The sequence below is a fragment of the Camponotus floridanus genome, unplaced genomic scaffold (assembly GCF_003227725.1).
Source record: "Camponotus floridanus strain SB8 unplaced genomic scaffold, Cflo_v7.5 scaffold1, whole genome shotgun sequence".
NCBI lineage: Eukaryota > Metazoa > Arthropoda > Insecta > Hymenoptera > Formicidae > Camponotus > Camponotus floridanus.
The window spans coordinates 9,065,975-9,084,394 of NW_020229214.1; the positions used below are offsets into that span (position 1 = coordinate 9,065,975).

The 18,420-nt window shown below is 33.3% G+C and overlaps 2 protein-coding genes across 4 annotated transcripts in view; one reads left to right on the top strand and one right to left on the bottom strand.

Annotated features, from left to right (window-relative positions):
- Nucleotides 1–6,418, bottom strand: part of LOC105251466 — a 113,324-nt gene extending 106,906 nt beyond the window's left edge. Inside the window, exons 1-2 of one of the 3 annotated variants that reach the window (XM_025408334.1) lie at nucleotides 6,332–6,418; nucleotides 4,299–4,396 (exon numbers count right to left, since the gene is read on the bottom strand). In XM_025408334.1, coding sequence (XP_025264119.1) covers nucleotides 4,299–4,337 — 39 coding nt within the window. In that variant the 5' untranslated portion in view covers nucleotides 4,338–4,396; nucleotides 6,332–6,418. Of the gene's footprint in view, nucleotides 1–4,298; nucleotides 4,397–6,319 lie in introns of all 3 variants that reach the window. The other 2 variants (XM_025408340.1, XM_025408343.1) reach the window with 2 other exon arrangements.
- A 9,228-nt stretch (nucleotides 6,419–15,646) lies between these two features.
- Nucleotides 15,647–18,420, top strand: LOC105254288 (vacuolar protein sorting-associated protein 33A). Its single transcript, XM_011262844.3, has 8 exons — nucleotides 15,647–15,825; nucleotides 15,937–16,133; nucleotides 16,367–16,851; nucleotides 16,977–17,097; nucleotides 17,165–17,325; nucleotides 17,419–17,964; nucleotides 18,045–18,167; nucleotides 18,250–18,420. Exons 1-8 carry the CDS (start codon nucleotides 15,721–15,723, stop codon nucleotides 18,336–18,338), a joined length of 1,827 nt encoding a protein of 608 aa, XP_011261146.1. The 5' UTR covers nucleotides 15,647–15,720; the 3' UTR covers nucleotides 18,339–18,420.

The following is an 18,420-nucleotide window of genomic DNA, read 5'->3' on the forward strand; positions in this document are numbered from 1 at the left end:
ATTCCTTGAAATTAATTACGTGTCAAAGTCGCGTTAATATTCTCTGAATAAAGTTAGGTATAATTTAACTCTAAAGTAAACTAAACTCTGAATTAGAGCCATCATCATCCGGATTATAGTCGCTCGCGTAACATAGATGGGGAAAGAAATAATTAATAATCCCTATTGTGATACTTTTATCTAAAACAGAATAAACCACACCGATAATCCTGAATAATAAATTTGAAGTTGGTTTGGCTTAGATAACGATTAATTATCTCTTTTAAAACAACAACTCTATTTTCTGATGCAGAATGTTAAAATATATAGCTCCAAATTTTTGCAATTTTTACAATATTGAAAAAAAATTCAATTCAAAGAGAAATTTCTCTATCTTTTAATTGAATTTTTTATACATTTATTAAATTTTATTTCATACAAAAATTGTATACATTTTTTACATACATTTATTAAATGTCTTACGAGTGAAAAGTGCGTGTTACAAAGGAATTGTGATACTTTTATCCAAAACAGAATAAATCGCACCGATAATTTTGAATAATAAACTTGGAGTTGGTTTGGCTTGAATAACGATTAATATCTCCTTTAAAACAACAATCGTATTTTCTGGTGCATTTTCTGTTAAAATATATAGCTCCAAATTTTTATCATACTGAAAAAAAATTCAATTAAAAAATGATAGAGAAATTTTTCTATCATCTTTTAATTGAATTTTTTTAACATATATTAAATTTTATTAAGTCGTACAAAAATTTTATGCATTTCTCACATACATTTATTAAATGTCTTACAAGTAAAAAGTGTGTGTTACAAGGGAATTGTGATACTTTTATCCAAAACAGAATAAATCGCATCGATAATTTTGAATAATAAACTTGGAGTTGGTTTGGCTTGAATAACGATTAATTATCTCCTTTAAAATAACAGTCCTATTTTCTGATGCAGAATGTTAAAATATAGAGCTGCAAATTTTTGCAATTTTTACAATATTGAAAAAAAATTCAATTCAAAGAGAAATTTCTCTATCTTTTAATTGAATTTTTTATACATTTATTAAATTTTATTAAGTCATACAAAAATTGTATACATTTTTTACATACATTTATTAAATGTCTTACGAGTGAAAAGTGCGTGTTACAAAGGAATTGTGATACTTTTATCCAAAACAGAATAAACCGCACCGATAATTTTGAATAATAAACTTGGAGTTGGTTTGGCTTGAATAACGATTAATTATCTCCTTTAAAACAACAGTTATTTAAAACATTTAAACTCTTTTAAAACAACAACCCTATTTTCTGATGCAGAATGTTAAAATATATAGCTCCAAATTTTTGCAATATTGAAAAAAAAATCAATTGAAAGGTGATAGAGAAATTTCTCTATCATCTTTTAAATGAATTTTTTTATACATTTATTAAATTTTGTTAAGTACATACAAAATTGTATACACTTATTAAATGTCTCATAAGTGCGTGTCACAAGGGAATTTTGAAAAATCATAATATATACAGTTATCTCTATTTGACTGCATGCATATATGTATATTTGTTTTTATGCACACTTAGAGATAGTTAATTTCTCATTCTACGTGCAAGAGGCGAGCTCCCGTCAAATGAGAGGACACCGCCGGTGCATTAAACGCAATGTCCCGAGTTGCGGGCGCGCGTGTTCCGGTTCCGGTAACGTATATACGCGTAATTAAAGTGGTATCGTTCGTGTCACGCGACCTAACCGCTTGTTCCGATCTCTCGCAGCGGTCGTCCCGCAGGAGCACTTTGTGCGTGAACGTTCGAAGGGCAATCAGCAGTAATTGGGGTGCGCTGCGCGCGAACCGCGCGCGCGCGATGCCTTTATTTCTGGAAAGCGTGTATTTTATGGGAGAGAAGTTAAAGAGTGAGCGGCACGAGAGAAGGACAGATAAGATAAATTAGTAGATAGGTCACTAATTTACGCTTCCCGACCATCCGCTAAAATATTCCGATATTTATGCTCGATATCCACGTTGCCAATTGAATCAACCGCACACTCATATGTAACACGCGCTATCGATTATCAGCGCTAATTCAGGCGCAATGTCTGCCGATTTCTTTATCGGATTATTGGCTGCTTGTGTATTTCCGGTTTCGACTACATACTACGAACCCGCTTAAATATATCCCGATGGAAATATAGAACACGCAAGTGGACAAACGACGTTAAAACGAAAAATAACATAAAAAATTTCTCGCGCGCATAGATTGACAATATAATGCATTTTTATTGAAATTTTTATAAAAGTTTATTCAAGTACGAATATTTTTGTCCTCTTAGGTCGCGCATAAATTTCATGTCACGATAGAATATACTCGCTCGTCGATCGATTCGATTTTTAAGAGGCTAAACACATGTTTCACGTGCCATATATTTTTCTATACCTGATCATGTTTGTGCAGCTGCATTTGACATGTTTGGACGAGATCGTAGCGAGTAGCACAATTATTGTTCACTACCGCTGAGACGTTATGACGATATGTCAAGATGTCACTTTTTTCTTAAGAGCAAGATGGAAGGTTTTTATGTTCATTAGAGGTGGAGATTCGAGCTCGTTAAAACTTTCCTTCTCAGCGTATAATTGATCTTTAATTAGAATCTGTAGATATTGATTCCAAAATATAATTAATCCGCATCTCGTAATATGATTTAATACGATATACATAAATAATTAATTATTAGAAAAGTTTATTCTATTATTATTAAAAAGACTGTTTTACTTTTGTTTTTGATAACAATTCCTTGATAAGAAAAATTTAAATAAATAAATCAATAGAGGGAATGTACCAAAAGTTACATGTAACGATAAAAATTCTGCAAATTTTACAATTGTTATCTTTCCATTTTATTATAAAATAATAAAATTCTTTTTATTCTTTTTAACTCGCGAGTTGAAGCAATGTAAAACTGATGAGAATCGTTGTATCGAGTAGCACAACGTAACCATTATTACCAGAGTAAATTGAAAAGTGCATTTTCGATTATACTTTTTACAACGAAAAAGAAGCATCGAAGTTTCCCAATGGCATCATATCGTGAATCGTATCTTGAAAGTTATAGGACTTATTGTTGTTTTCGAATTTCGATTATCTTGAAATATGGTAAAGTCGAAATAAGAAGACAATAAATACGCTGTGACAAATATGTAAGTTCTCTGTCGCGATTTTGCATTCTATTTATACAAAATCTTATTTTGAGATAATATTCTTGATGAAGTCATTGAAACACACATATATTTCTCGCTTATTTTATATATGAATAGATTGCACGCGCATCTTTTATGGGATTGATATATATTTGCACACATTCATTAATGAGAGATGTTTGTTATCTTGCTAGATAAATATACCTAATATAACAGCTTCCTATTTCGAAATAATATTGCACCACGGCATCCCAAGTCATGTTGCGCGTCAAACCATGCAACGGTGAATATTCTAGCGATATTAGCCGTACCTGTATAGACGTAATTGCATCTCGTATTTACGGAATATAGTGCATAAAAGCGCACTAGTCTGAGAAATATACCGAATAAATTTAAATCTTATAACTAATCAAAAAGTTCCAATAAACACATATTTAAAAATGCTGCTTTAATAAATTATTGCTAAAGATAAAAAGTACATTTTAAACCTCTGAAAATTAATACTAGAATGGGTAATACTCGACGAGGAAATGGACGATTCTTTGTATCCTTACTAAGACATAATGCAATATTTTATGCTATTTACAGCAACTATCGTAAGAAATGAGACAACAAGAGAATCAGGTATAAAAAATAGAAGAGGATTTCTAAGTAAACAGTACTATATAGAGAGGGAAAACCAAGCAAACAGGCCGATGGAAAGAGCAGCAACTCTTGTAAATTCATGTTATATAAAATGTTAAAACGATGGCAGACTCAGGTAAATTTTCAAGATGCAAGTTCTACGCAAGTTTCAGGCCCATATTAAACGATGCAAAATTCAGAACGGAATACATTTAGGATAATATTCTACTCGCAAAATTATGAATCGTTTAAAATGAGCTTTATAGAGCTAGAAAAAGAGGGCAAAATGACAACTGGTATGATAAAATAGACTGCTGTAGAATACTGGATATTAATATTATAATAGAATACTGGACGTTCGTGCGATAATATCAAATTGAATTTGGAGCGGAAAATCGAATGGATACGTATATATATATATATATAAATACTTTTCAAGCATTTTATAATTCTCCTGTATTCAAAGAAGAAATAATACCAATGATGACACACTTACGGGAAGCGATATACGAACCACCGGCTGTCTTTTCGACATTTTCTACTGCGCTGTTTTTTCGATCGCGCGTTCTCGTCCCTACGTTGCGACATTCAGAGCTGCATTCACACAGAAGAAACAATATAATTTATACCAAATTTTGAGAACCCTAAAATGGACGGTGTTATGCAGATAAATGAGTTAAATTTGAGAAATTTTTAACAGAAAATAAATTATATGCATAAATAGAATTGAGCTCATAGCATAAAATTTTGAAAAGATAATTTTAGATTCAGCAATGTCATCTAAAAAATGCCAAATCACGTGCAACAAACAAATTATTTAGCGTAAAAATATTTTATGCAAAAAATCACTATATATATTTTTTTTTTTCTAAAAATAACATTTGTCATGGGAGAGAGAGAGATAGAGAGAGAATGTGTATTTTAAATTTTATTTTATTTTCAATTATATCTCATATCTTTATTTTTATATTTATTATTTGTAGAATATTTATTACGTGTATTTACAGAATAAATATTTTGTTTTATTAATGTTTTGTGCAGTAAATTCTTGCATAACTCTTCTTAGATTTTTTATAAAATTCTCTTGTAAATTCTTCAATAATGTATCTGATACAATACATCTTTCTCTCCTCGCGAATATTCAAAGAGAAAAACAGAGAAATATAAATTAAAATTCTTTTAAACAAGAAATCTTTAAAATGATGTTATGCAAAAAGCAGTAATTTCTAGATTTTATTTATGAAATATATATTAATATTTCATAAAATATAAAATATAAGTATTGTATAGAGATAATCTAGAACTTCGATACTGTGAGAAACTGTTTAAAAAATAATCATTATTTATTTTCTAACAACATACCTAAACAACTTAATTTATTCACAATTATTTTAGTTAACACATTTTTGCATAACACCGTCCAAATTAAATATATCTTTTAATTAAAACCAACTCTGTCAATTAGCAATTAAATCTAATCATCCGTCAATCGCGAAATATCCTGTTACTCTAACAACAATTAGTATTAATTGACAATTAAATTTCCTGTTATATTCGAGTTCATTAAATTTGAGTAGGTAACTAGAGATTAAATCTACTATAATGTTATGTATCTAATATTCCATTAATTCTCCGCAAGTAGAATAAACTCTATAAATTGTATTTTGAGTAAAAGTGCATACGAACATTATATAGGATATCATAGAATTATTAAAAATCGTGCCTCATTATTAATTATTAAAAATTAATTAATTAGTGGAATTATTAAAAATCATGCCATTAAAGAATGCTTCTAAAAAATCATCGGATGCCCTTTTAACTGTATATTCTTCGACAAGTTGAAATCGATTCTTCTTGAACAAGAATATCGCGACATCTACTATTTTCGGATAACTAATAATCAAAAATAAAAAGGTTTTAGTGGATTAAACTGCAGAAGGGAGAAAATAAGTGATAAAATATTACTTTTAGTAAATTTCAAATGGATTTCAATAAAAATTTAATTCAAAGCTTAATCATAAAAACAATAAAGAATATATTAAAAATCGAATGTACGATAAATGATGATATTCTTTAATATTTTTATTTAAACAAATTATCTTAAAACAAGAAATATAGTAAAGAAAAAGTATCCAATAGTTTTTGAACACCCTGTATTTAACCTCAAGCTTCAGGCGCTGTTCTCACTCAACGTACGTACATCACGGCCTATATTAACGGAAGAATAGAGAAATGTAACATACAATCATAGTAAGGCTTCGTTTCACCACCTACTTCACCCTTCGCTCAGTTATTACAGATGACATTAGAAACAAAAAAAATAGACTTGAAATTGATTTAAAAATATCCCTAGTTGAAAAATATCACGTGGAAAAATTAAACATATTTGCAAGTTTTTAATAAATCTAAAAAAAAAGAGAGATTAAAAAATGTTATTACCTCAAATTAGCAATCATTGTAACGTCTCGTAATAGTTGAAAAGTACTCTGAACACAATGAAAGATAACCATAACGTACAACCTAATATACCTTGAGGGCAGGAAGGACCGTCGCGAGGTCTGAGGGGGTCCGGGCCGTGGATGCTTGATTTGTGGCCCCGTAGCTTCGCTGATGCTGATAACTGCAGAGATTTTTGTGAGCACTGGCCTGAGCTGTGTAAGCCGACACTGATAACTTCATTTCTCCCTGTTCCCGATAAAAGGTCTGATACTCCCGACAACTTTGTGGGAGAGGCTAAAACGCATCCTGGATCCCTCGTGATATCCTTAAGCCACCGTAAAGGGCAGCGCGCGGATAGATTACCGCGTCGAAAGTTGCCGAGGGAGGAAAGCGGAGAGAAAGACTGCCAAATTTTTCTACCAGATAATCCCCGCGATGTTGTCAATATTTCGCTTCCGTCCGTTCTTTCCGAATCCGATACTCGATTTCTTTATTCTCAATCTTTTCGGATTATCTCGCGTCGTATCGTAACTCGAACTTTTACGACGCTATTTTATACGATCTTATATTTTCGGAAGTGAGGAACTTTGCATTTTTTCTCGTTCATTTGCATAACGGTTGAGCCGCAATTTTCGATCAGGCGTGTACGATGCGGAGCAGCACGCCATGAAATTTCGAGATAATTTTCCGGCATGCGGTTAAAACGATCATCAAGAGGAAGAAGGGGAGAAGTGCCCTCGATGAATCACTTTGAAGAAGTTGCGCTACGATGCGCCTCGTATGCCTTGCGTGGGTGACGATCGACTCGTTATCAATCTGGCTGTCACCGTGATAAAGAACGACAACAGTGTCTCGCTATTCGGGTGCTCGATAGTCTCGCTTGTCTACAGTCTTTGATTTCCCACGAGAGTAAAAATACAAGAGTACGTGACTTTCCGTTTTTCCTCCTTTTTCGATTGATGGTCCTTTCGGGTTCCCCTCGCTCAATGTCTCTCGACACACCGTAGCTGGCTCGTTTTGCGGCGTTTTAAATCTCGATTAATCCCGTCAATTATGACCACCGTAATCCCGCAAATCCTTTCGCCGTTTGACTGATTTTCGATCGATCGCGATTCTCCCTTTCGTTTCGTCCCAATCTCCCTTGATAAAGATCTTCAATCTTCTAATTCAACTTTGATATATTAGCTTTCTATTTCTTATAGCAGATTCTACCTTACGGGATTTTCTACAACATTCCAGATTACTCGACCGGATACTCGATTAAAAGTTAAGACATACTCGATTGGATAAAATCTGAGAGAAAATTTTTCTTTCCTTTTGTATGATATTTTACGATTTTCGATACGTACTTTTGATGTTTAGTTTAATCCTCGATAATTCCAAATCGATAGCTCTTGCAGGGTGACTTGAAAGTTCCTTTAATGCGAGACTATCGTTTCCGTAAAATGTCCTCTTCGATCTTTTCTTCCTCCGTGCTTTCCGAAATATTCGCGATTCAATGTACGCTGTTGTTTACGTAAATCCGTTTACGTAAATGCGATCCGTCCAATAAGGATTTTCAGAATTTTCGAAGAGAATGGAAAAACGTTGCGCGAGATACAGCTGCTCCGTGTATTCTTGCGCTCACGTCGATCTGCAAACTTGCATTATGCACGTCTGCGGGGCAAACATCACGACGTTTTGTTTGCTAATTCGCGATCAATAGATGTGTAGATCTAAGGAGCGCGTTCGATTAATCGGCGACACGTGTAAGCCGCAAGCCTCAAGAGGAAACACATCGAGACGCGAATCCTGTCCTTCCACGCTTATGAGAGCCCTTACTCCTCCGATTTCTCTCCATCCTTGGATACCACGTCGATTCACTTTGCGTCGATCACAAGCAGCGAATAACTCGAACACGTGTAACACGGTTACGATTTAACCCACCTTGATTGCCGCTTAAGACGCGTTCAGTTCATCGAGGTAGAGGAAGGAACGGTCGCGTTAACGTTTACCGTTTTTCGCCACTTATACATCGCGATTCTATAAGTCTTCGTAAATGTCGGGCTTACACAATCTGTAATGCTTGTATGCACAGTGTTGATCGCTCGGGAGAGCTCGAAGGGAAGCTGCAAGACACCCCGATCGATCGAGACGATATTTGAATTTCTCATACGTCCTCTCCCCTTTACGTTCGATCCCTCGTAGTTCGCAGCTTTCCTCCTTTCTCCCTCGCGTTTCGATTTTATAGACGACGTTTCAAGGGAGAAACCAGACTGTCTCGCGTTTTAATTGTCGTTGTATATCGTTCGAAGATCCTTTTAATTCTTCAATTCAAATAAAACGCGGGTTTATTGTCCCTGTCGCGAATCACTTCGATGTCCAAGCTTTAAGTAGAAAGAAAATTAAAAATCCCATCGTGAAGCAGCATTTTCCGAATTCTGCGATATCACTGCGAGATGTTCGAAAAGAACTCGCTTTCTCTCTCTCTTTCTTTTTGTGTTTGCAATTAATAAAGTTTTAACGTACTCGTAACTTTAGATAACTATGGGGATCACGAGGATCTTGAATGCTTGTAGAATGTAATGTTTGATAAAACATCATATCTCTGATCATTACCGTATACGATATTACTGTATATAATCTCAGAACAAGAGCGACGATAAGGTAATTTCGTGTAAAGAGCTTGTAATACAGCAGCTTTGAATCTGCAGAACTTTACAATTTATAAGAAACTTATGATATAAATGCACGACCTGTGATCTTCCAAGTGCACGCGATGAGTAACAGCTTTATATTCTTAGCATATTTCGAGCATGATAATATCACGAAAAGAAACGGTCAACTTGATATAAAAAGAAAAATTAAGATGAGAATTTGAATATCAATTTACATGTGTGTGTATTTACAATATGCAATATATACGCACGCAATCTATAATCTTTGAACGTTTACAGATGCGACACAAACGTGTACGCGTAATTAGAACAATATCTTTGAAGTGTTCGATAGAAAATTGAATTCCTTAATCAAGAAAATGATCACTTGAATGCAAACGAAAGCAACAGCTTGACTCTGATGTTTCAACGTACAATCTCTCCAGACCAGCGTGATACATGACACAAGCGCGACACTTTGACGAGTGCATCCGACGAGTGCAACCAATGCTCGATCACGTGAATAAACGAGGCCCGTGCTCGTCTTCTGGCTCTCATGGGATACGTGACGTTACGATCGCGAGAGACGACGATCCCCGGGTAACCAGGGATGGCGTTAGCGGAAGAAGTCGCCGATGATGAATGACATCGCCGTACGATATAGATGAATGGACGACATGTCGACAACGACGACGATGACAACGACGAATGTGGCTGACCGTCGAGACAATCGCATTAAAACGACGACGTGCGACGTGTGCGATGTTAATCCAGGCGACAAAATCTCGCGGTATTGTTCGCGGGGATGATTAACGCGCGCATCACAAACTCAGTACTTCACCACTCGGTATGGAAAGTGAGGTATGGAAGTGCGAAAAAAATAAAAAAACCTCGGTCGAAACACACAGCTGACGGGCTGGCGACGTGGCGTGTCGAGTATAATACATTCGTAACCACTCGTTTATAACTGGATTATCGCCAACAACGACACGGGCGGAACGGAATCATCGACTGACCACCCGACTATCGCGAGGTGTACCCAAGTATATTCCGCTCGCTATATTCGCCTCGACTGTGCTATAACCGGATTAAATATTATCATAAACTCTGCACACGAATCGACATACCCGTATTTTCACCGCTGTAATATTTACTTGCCTCTAAAGAGCCTCACAAGAGTTTTATCACGAGACCAACAAATGAACAAAAATGTATACATCTTTCTACTTTTCTAATTAATCTATATAATTTAATAAATGAATTATCTCTCAAGGGGTTAGGGGTGGTTTAGCAATGAATTATCTTTCAGGAGATTAGGGTTGGTCTAGCAATTTTTGTTTCCGAGAAATATACTAATATATTAAAAAATATATTAATGTTATATATTAAAAATATATTATTATTTTTCTTAATATAATAATATATTTTTATTAAAATATATTAATATGTTGAATATTAAAAATATATTAATGCGTTAATATTTCGATATAAATACCAGACAGATAAATAGAAATGTAGTAATTACTTAAAAATATAATTTAATACTCTGAGTTCTTTGGATAGGGAATTACTGAAAAGTTTATTTGCTACTATGTATGAAATGTATACAATTTTGATTATATACATATCGTAATTCTAATTTAATTTAATAAAGAAGAAAGAGATATAATTTTCCGCAAATCAAAATCTTCTCCATTTAATTCAATCAAACAATTCTTCGAAAATTATTTCTACCACATTATATTATACTTATATTATATTTTACATATAAATTTGTTGAACTCTTGTTTTTAAAATATCTCACATCTTTTAATTCTTTTTTATTTTTTTTACAAACATATTTGTAGGGCAAATGAAGAAAAATTAATCACAATCACTGCTTTCTCTTATCTTTTCTCGTATCTTTGAAATAGGGAACAGAAAAGGCGATATCGAAAGATGTTATCGATCTCTCAAATCGATGATTACAAAGCATCTGAAAGGAATCGGAATCAAGTATAATGCGGTAGAGAGAACTGTTCGAGAAAGCTCTTTGCAAGAGCTTTATCGAGAAAAGATACCTGTCCGAAGAAAAGAAGATAAGAACTTTTCGCTTTAAGCCATCGCTTTAAAGTTTGGACTATGCATGACACAGTATCAAAATAGGGAGATAAAATTACAATATTAAGGATATAAAAAAAATATAATATAAAAAAGTGAAATTATTAATAATACATACAAATAATAAATTAAAGTAAATTAATTCTAATATTTGCATCGTGTTTCATATCTCTCATATTGTGACACACTTGTCTATTTAAAACTAGTAGCTTTCATTCTCTGATAATATATGTTTTCACATATTTAAACATAATTATTTAAAAAACAAAACACATTGTAGCTAAAATTTTTGTAGAAAATTAATTAATAATAATTAAAGAAAGTGTGATTTTAAATACATTATTGTTATACTTGATAAATTCGACAATATCAATCAAAATGTAGAATTCGAGACTAAAGCTGATATATGCACCAAACACAAGACGAGTTTGTCCTATATAATGTGAGATTTATCTTAAATAATATGAGAACAATTCTAAAGATTTTTTCTTCCGTGAGTTTCGTATAAAAGCGAAAGAAACAGCATGAATTTTATTATCAAGAAAACTTACAAACCGACTCTTGTCAGCTTTTCTTTTTCTTTCCTTTTCTTTTCTTTCTCGAGATCACATTCTCACAAAGAAGATCCAATTCCTCACGCTAATTTCTTTGTTGTGTTACGCGATTATGATATTTTTCTTTTAATATTGTATTAATTTAAAATGGGGGAGCTGTTGGAAGCCAAATCCAATTATAACATCGCTTTGCTTCCTAAATCTAAGGCTTTTTATAATCTATCGAACTGTGCAGATTTATTTTAGAGAAATCGCTTTGAATTAATTATAAGACATTGCGCGAAACTGAACTCGAACATATCTTCGTACGTCATTCCTCATTCTTGCACTGAATTGAAGACATAATTAACATTTTATATTGTTCCTTATTCGAATTAAATATTAATAATGAATAGAAGATATGTTCGAAGAAGATTGTCAAGTAAAATGTCTGTGGAATAAAAGACAAAAGAGAGAGAGAGAGAGAGCGAGAAAGAGAGAGAAATTGAAATATCAAAGATTATTCACCAACATCAACGTTACGATAATAGTTGTAAAACCCATAATGATATAATGCGAGAAAATTTCAATTACGCAATTTTTGTCATAATTTTTCATTAAAAAACGTTGTTATTCATGCTCGTAAAGAACGAAGAGAGACGCGAATATTTCCCTCGTTAGCGAGGCTGATTTAATAGGACAAAGCTGGTTATACTTATGAAAGAATGGATTATAATAATAGAATCGAAAAACCAAGAGCGATATTATTCTATCAAATATTGACTGTCGCGCTACCCGTGAACCTTCGATCCGTTTTGCACTTGTTAGGATAAATATCGGGAGACAATCCTATACATTAAGGCTCTCCAAAAAGCGGACTCTACTCAGCAATTATTTGAGGATACTCGATCGATCCTTAACGAATACCACGAGACATCGAAGAGATCCGCCGTTCCCTTCGACGAAATCCCAAGCAAGATGCGCGCACCGATCTTCAAGCCTTCCTCAAAAAAGCCTGCGACAGCTGTCGACGCAGTCGCGACAATCAAGCCCGCCGATGACGATGGATCACCAAGTGTATCACGATCTTCGATTTCTCGTTATCTCACGATTGCAGTGTATTTGTCAACTATGTCACCAGACTGGCGATCTCTCGCCAATCTCACCCGATGGCGATGTCTACGCGGAATCACCTGGTCGTCATATCGTTCGGGATCGAAACCGGGACCGCGGGACCGGTATTTTCTCACGCACGTGTCACGCGATCCCCGACGACGAAAGTCACTAGGAGACCGGTAGCAACCCCCGCCTGACGAGAAACACGGAGGGTGTTAGAGAGAGGACGTTCGGGACGACGGACGACGTAGCGGGAGGATTGACGACGATGGTGGGGCATCGGGGGGAGAGAAGAGCGGAGTGGAAAGCCGGGAGGAAGGGGCGGGAGAGCGCGGATGGGGATGGAATCGAATCGGCGAGAAGAGTGCGACGAGAAGAGAGGGCTGCGAGGATGCATCCCCCACTATGACTCTCTACATCCACGGATTAAAAACCCGAAGTTACCTCCCCTATCCGTTTTCACCCCTTCCCGCTTTTCCCCGCGGGATGCTGCGCAGTCTCCGGAACACTGACACACTGTGCTACAGACACAGAACGCGCACTCGACCTGATATAATAAACTGATAATGCTTCTCGGCATATCGTACGGTATGATCCAAAAAAGAAAGAGAAAAGCCAAAAATGTCAGCATATATTAATATATAAAAAACACCAGTATATGCTAATAATAATAAAGAATCAAATACATGTGTGTAAATAGACATGATAATAAATTATACGCATAATTTTATCGCATTCATTAGCATTATACATATATGTCGAGGAATAGATAAGCGGAATTTGGATATAAAATGCTAAATGTATATAAATTTCTTTGTATATAAAAGTAATTATTGATACATGCGATAAAATGATATAAATTTTTATGAATGAATATATCTTTTACAATAATTTATTATGTATAATATTATTTACTTTTTTATTATAAAAATATCATTTTTAAAAATTTATTTTGGTCGATTTGTATTGTAAAAATATTCAATAATCCACAAATATTTAATTTAACTAAATTTAGAGAATTACTTTTAAATTAAAGCAATAAAAATACAATTATTTTTCAATGCGCTATTGTTGAAAAAATAATAATGCGTTTCTTTAGGAATTAAAATTAATTTATCAATGGTCAATGTGGTTTATAAAAACAAGAGTTTTAATATTTATTAAATTTATAAATTTATTTTATTTATAAAAATAAAAGTTTTAATATATATTAAATTTAAAAATTTATATTACAAAATAATTAGCAGTAAAAAATTTCTTTTCGCGCAAATTTTTCAGTATTTGATATATTTAAATTTTTGTTTATATATACATTCTCTTTTCATAAAAATATCAAAAATTCCTATATATTCATAATTATATATTCATATTTTATAATAAATATATATTCATATATATTCATATATATTCATATATTCATATATATAAATATATATTCATATATATTCAAATATTCATATTTCATAATAAAGATTTATTTACTTTTACCATTGATCTAATTTTTAAGAGCTTTAGAAGACAAAAAATAATATTGTGGTTCTTTTGTAACAAAATATAATATTAATATATAAAGAATATAATAAATATTTATATTGTAATTATTATTATTTTTAATAGAATATCTCATCAATGCAAATATTACAAAATTCGAACATATTTTATATCTATTAATTGTCAAATATGGCAGCAATATATTTAATACAATTAAGTGGAAAAAATATGCATATATGAAAATGCACATACCTGGCATTACATACCTGATAATAACTGCATAACGTCCATTGCACCTTCGATGAAATTCTTAATCAGTCCATTGCATCTTGGTGGAAAAATGGGAACCTGTTGTCCTGGACAGTGAGAACCTCGATTGACTTTCGAGCACATCGATGAGAATCACTGAAATCGAAATATCGGTCTACAATAACGATTCTACGCGATGCATGTATTTAACGCGATTACATCCGATATTTTGAGACACTCGCGATAACTTTTCATGCGCGAAAATTCACTTTTCACGATTATGCAACAGATGCAGAAAAAAATATTCTCGAAGCGACTCTGCGACTCGCGATAGTCGAACAAAGTCAACTAAGCTCATACGCCATGTCTACAATTTCAGTCTATTCTTTTTCCATTATGTTAAATAATTTGAAACGTATGCAAATATATGCACGCACACACATACGCATATTCTTGAAATGCAAGAAAAGACATAGAAAATAAGTACAAAAGATGCAATTAAAACGGACAGAGCTGAAAATAAAACTCAAGATGCTTTTTGAAACGAATATTGAAATGTAATCACACAATTAATTGCAGAATGAAAATGTTTATACGTACCTGGCAATGATTACGCAGCTGTTGTACTTTCGATACATTTCGGAGAGAAAAATAACGCAGGATGCGAACAGGATCTCGGACACACACGAAGAAGCAACTTTTTACGAGCGAGAATTCACTTTTAATAACGATTACGAACGACGCGGGACGAAATATTCTCGAATGCGATTCTGCGACCTGTGACGTCACGATGCATTGCGATGTCGAACAGCGAAACTACGATTCTCGAAATATCGAAACGGTCAAAATCGCGCGTTTATGTTAAACATTCCTGATAACGATCCTGATAGCGATCACGCACGATTTAACTATTATTCAACTACGATAAACTATTATTCAACATTTACGCGAGACGCACACGTTAACTTCGAGTTCACTTTTGAATAATAACAATTGCATAAACTTACGTCACTGCACACGCGCAAAAATAAAATCGAATCGCGGCGTTTGATTGGACAATGAAATAGCCAAGAGATTCTCTGATTGGTCATCGTTATTTGTCTTAAGTGATACGATTGGCTGTAGTCGTTTGCAACGTGATATGTCAGACGACATCATTGGCTATCGATTGGAGAATTTCTAGAGTTTATTGTAGGAATAGATTCTAGGAATTCTCTATCCGATAGCCAATCGAGACATCCGAAAATATCTTGTAACCTTACCCTCTGATTGCTGTCAATATCAGCTGTTGTCAGCTGTACAGAACGATTTCTGATATGTCGCGCGTAGCTAATACTTTGTAAATAATATAATTATGTCATCGGCATATTTGACAGGAGGCAGATTAAATGTCAGGCTCATACAGGAGCAAGCGAGAAAGCGATTGCTTTGCTTGTTGGAAAAATGTGATGGCCCAAAGGTACCGAATAATGCTAACTTTAATCTTTCGTCGAGGATAAAAAGAACTGTCAGTTACAAACATTTGTATTTATTTAATATATTATTTAGCTTTTAATTGCTTTTTGTATAGGCTATTATATGGGATCAATCATTGGCTGGCCCAATTGGTCTTGTCGCGAAATATAATTTACTGGAAGAATATGGTGTCGTAAAGATGTATCCGTTGTATGGTGGAGTTTTAACAATTCCACCTAACATTGTTAACATTATATTTATCTCGAGACCACAACTAGAACTTATGGACTTGATTGCTGAAAATGTTCATGGGTAAGTGTTATTGTTAGAATATATCTGCTTTAACAAATTTAAAGACAATATCAATATTTCAGAATTATCTATATAAATATTAAATAAAAATTGATATATACATGTATAATAATACCAATAATTTTTATTAATCTTTATAGTTTTAGTACAAATTATATATGTATTTTTTTTATTATAATAATTTATTACACTATTAATTACACTGTAATAATTAGCTGTAACATTAATTACAGTGAAGAGGGTAAAAGGCCACGTAAAGAATTTCACTTATTCTTTGTGCCACGCAAAAGCTTACTTTGTCAAAAAAAGCTTCAAAATCGAGGTGTCTTTGGGAGCTTTACATTAATAGAGGAATTTAAATGCGATCTTTTTCCATTTGATAATGATCTACTATCGATGGAGTTGAGTGGATCCTTTAAAGAATTCCACCTGGAAAATGATCCCACTTGTTTATACCAAGTTGCGCAAGCTATACAAGGTTTACAGAAATTATATGGAAAAATCTCAAAAGTGACAGGCAGAGGTCCAGCTGCTAGTAAAGTTTGGGAATTATTAGAGAGATTATCCAGAGAAGAAGAAGATAATAAAGCATTTTCTGCTTCATCCGTTACTATTGAACATTTATTGCTATTGGATCGATCTGTAGATTTACTTTCACCCCTAGTTACACAATTGACTTATGAAGGTCTAATAGATGAAATATTTGGAATAAAATATAGTAAAGTATCAATCTCATATCAATTTTATGTGTTTGCAATTATAATACAGTATTTATTTAATTTCGGTGCTTTTGTTAATAAATGCTTTTTATATAAAATATTAATATTTTTTACCTCATTTTAGATACTGTTCAATTACCAGCAAAAAAGTTTCATGATTCTGAGGACTCTCCTACAGCAATGTCTCTAAATGAAAAGGAACAAATTATATTGAATTCAGGAGAAGAACTTTTTGCTGAGATTAGGTATGTAATTTTATATCTATTTTTCTAAATAGTAACTCTTCTAGTTTTATACTCTCTATTCTTGCAGAGATAAGAATTTTAATGGCGTCGGTCCAGTTCTTAGTAAGAAAGCTAAAGTAATTTCATCTCAGTTTGATGAAAGACATGGAGACAAGAGTGTACAAGAAATCAAACAATTTGTCGCAAAATTACCACACATGTTAGCAACAAAACAATCTTTAGCAAGGCGTAAGTAATACAGGCATTTTTAAAACATTTCTATTTTCTTGATACACATTTTTGTGATCTTGTTTTAATATATTTATTTTCTTTTTTAATTAGATACCACAATCGCGGAAATGATAAAAGAAGTTACCGATTCGAGCAACTTTTTAGAATCGTTGCAAGTTGAACAAGAATTGTTAAATTGTATTGACACTGACAAACCAAACGCATACATTGAAGATATGATAGCGCAACAACAACCGTTACTCAAAGTTTTACGTCTTCTTTGCATTCAATCATTGACAAACTCCGGTTTGAAGCCAAAACTGTTGGATTATTATAAGAGAGAAATAATTCATACTTATGGGTTCCAAAATTTGCCAACTATATTAAATTTGGAAAAAGCAGGATTGCTAAAACAGCAGCAGTCAGTACGACAATACGCAGTTTTGAGGAAAGCATTAAGACTTACAGTCGAGGACGAAAGTGAAATAGCACCAAAAGATATCAGTTACGTACATTCAATATATGCACCTCTGAGCGTGAGACTGGCGGAACAGCTAGTACAGCCAAATGGATGGCAAGGATTAAACGATGTGATGGGATTATTACCAGGTCCTACTGTAAGCAGTGCTCCATATAACGCATCTTCATTAGTAAGACGTAAGTTTTATATGAATATTCTAATTATATATTGTTTTTTTTTAAATATATTTTCAAAATATAATAAATCTGTATTCCAGGAAATTCTATTACTAGTGAAGATTCTAGCTCCGAACCACCAAAATTAATTATGGTATTTTTTATCGGGGGATGTACTTTTGCAGAGATATCTGCTCTTCGCTTTCTATCGCAACAAGAAGACTGTGAGTATTTTGTGCGATTACAATTTATTTATTTGTTTAGATATAAACATAGAAACGTAATCAAATGTAAATCTAATTTCAGTAAACGTTGAATTTGTCGTGGGCACTACTAGATTAATCAACGGCAACACGTTTCTCACTTCCTTAATGGAAGATTTAGAGCACACGTAAATACGATACGTGTACATTCAAATACCAAAGTAGGAACATTTAATAATTTTCACACGGTAAAATGAAACTCCTGTAAATACTA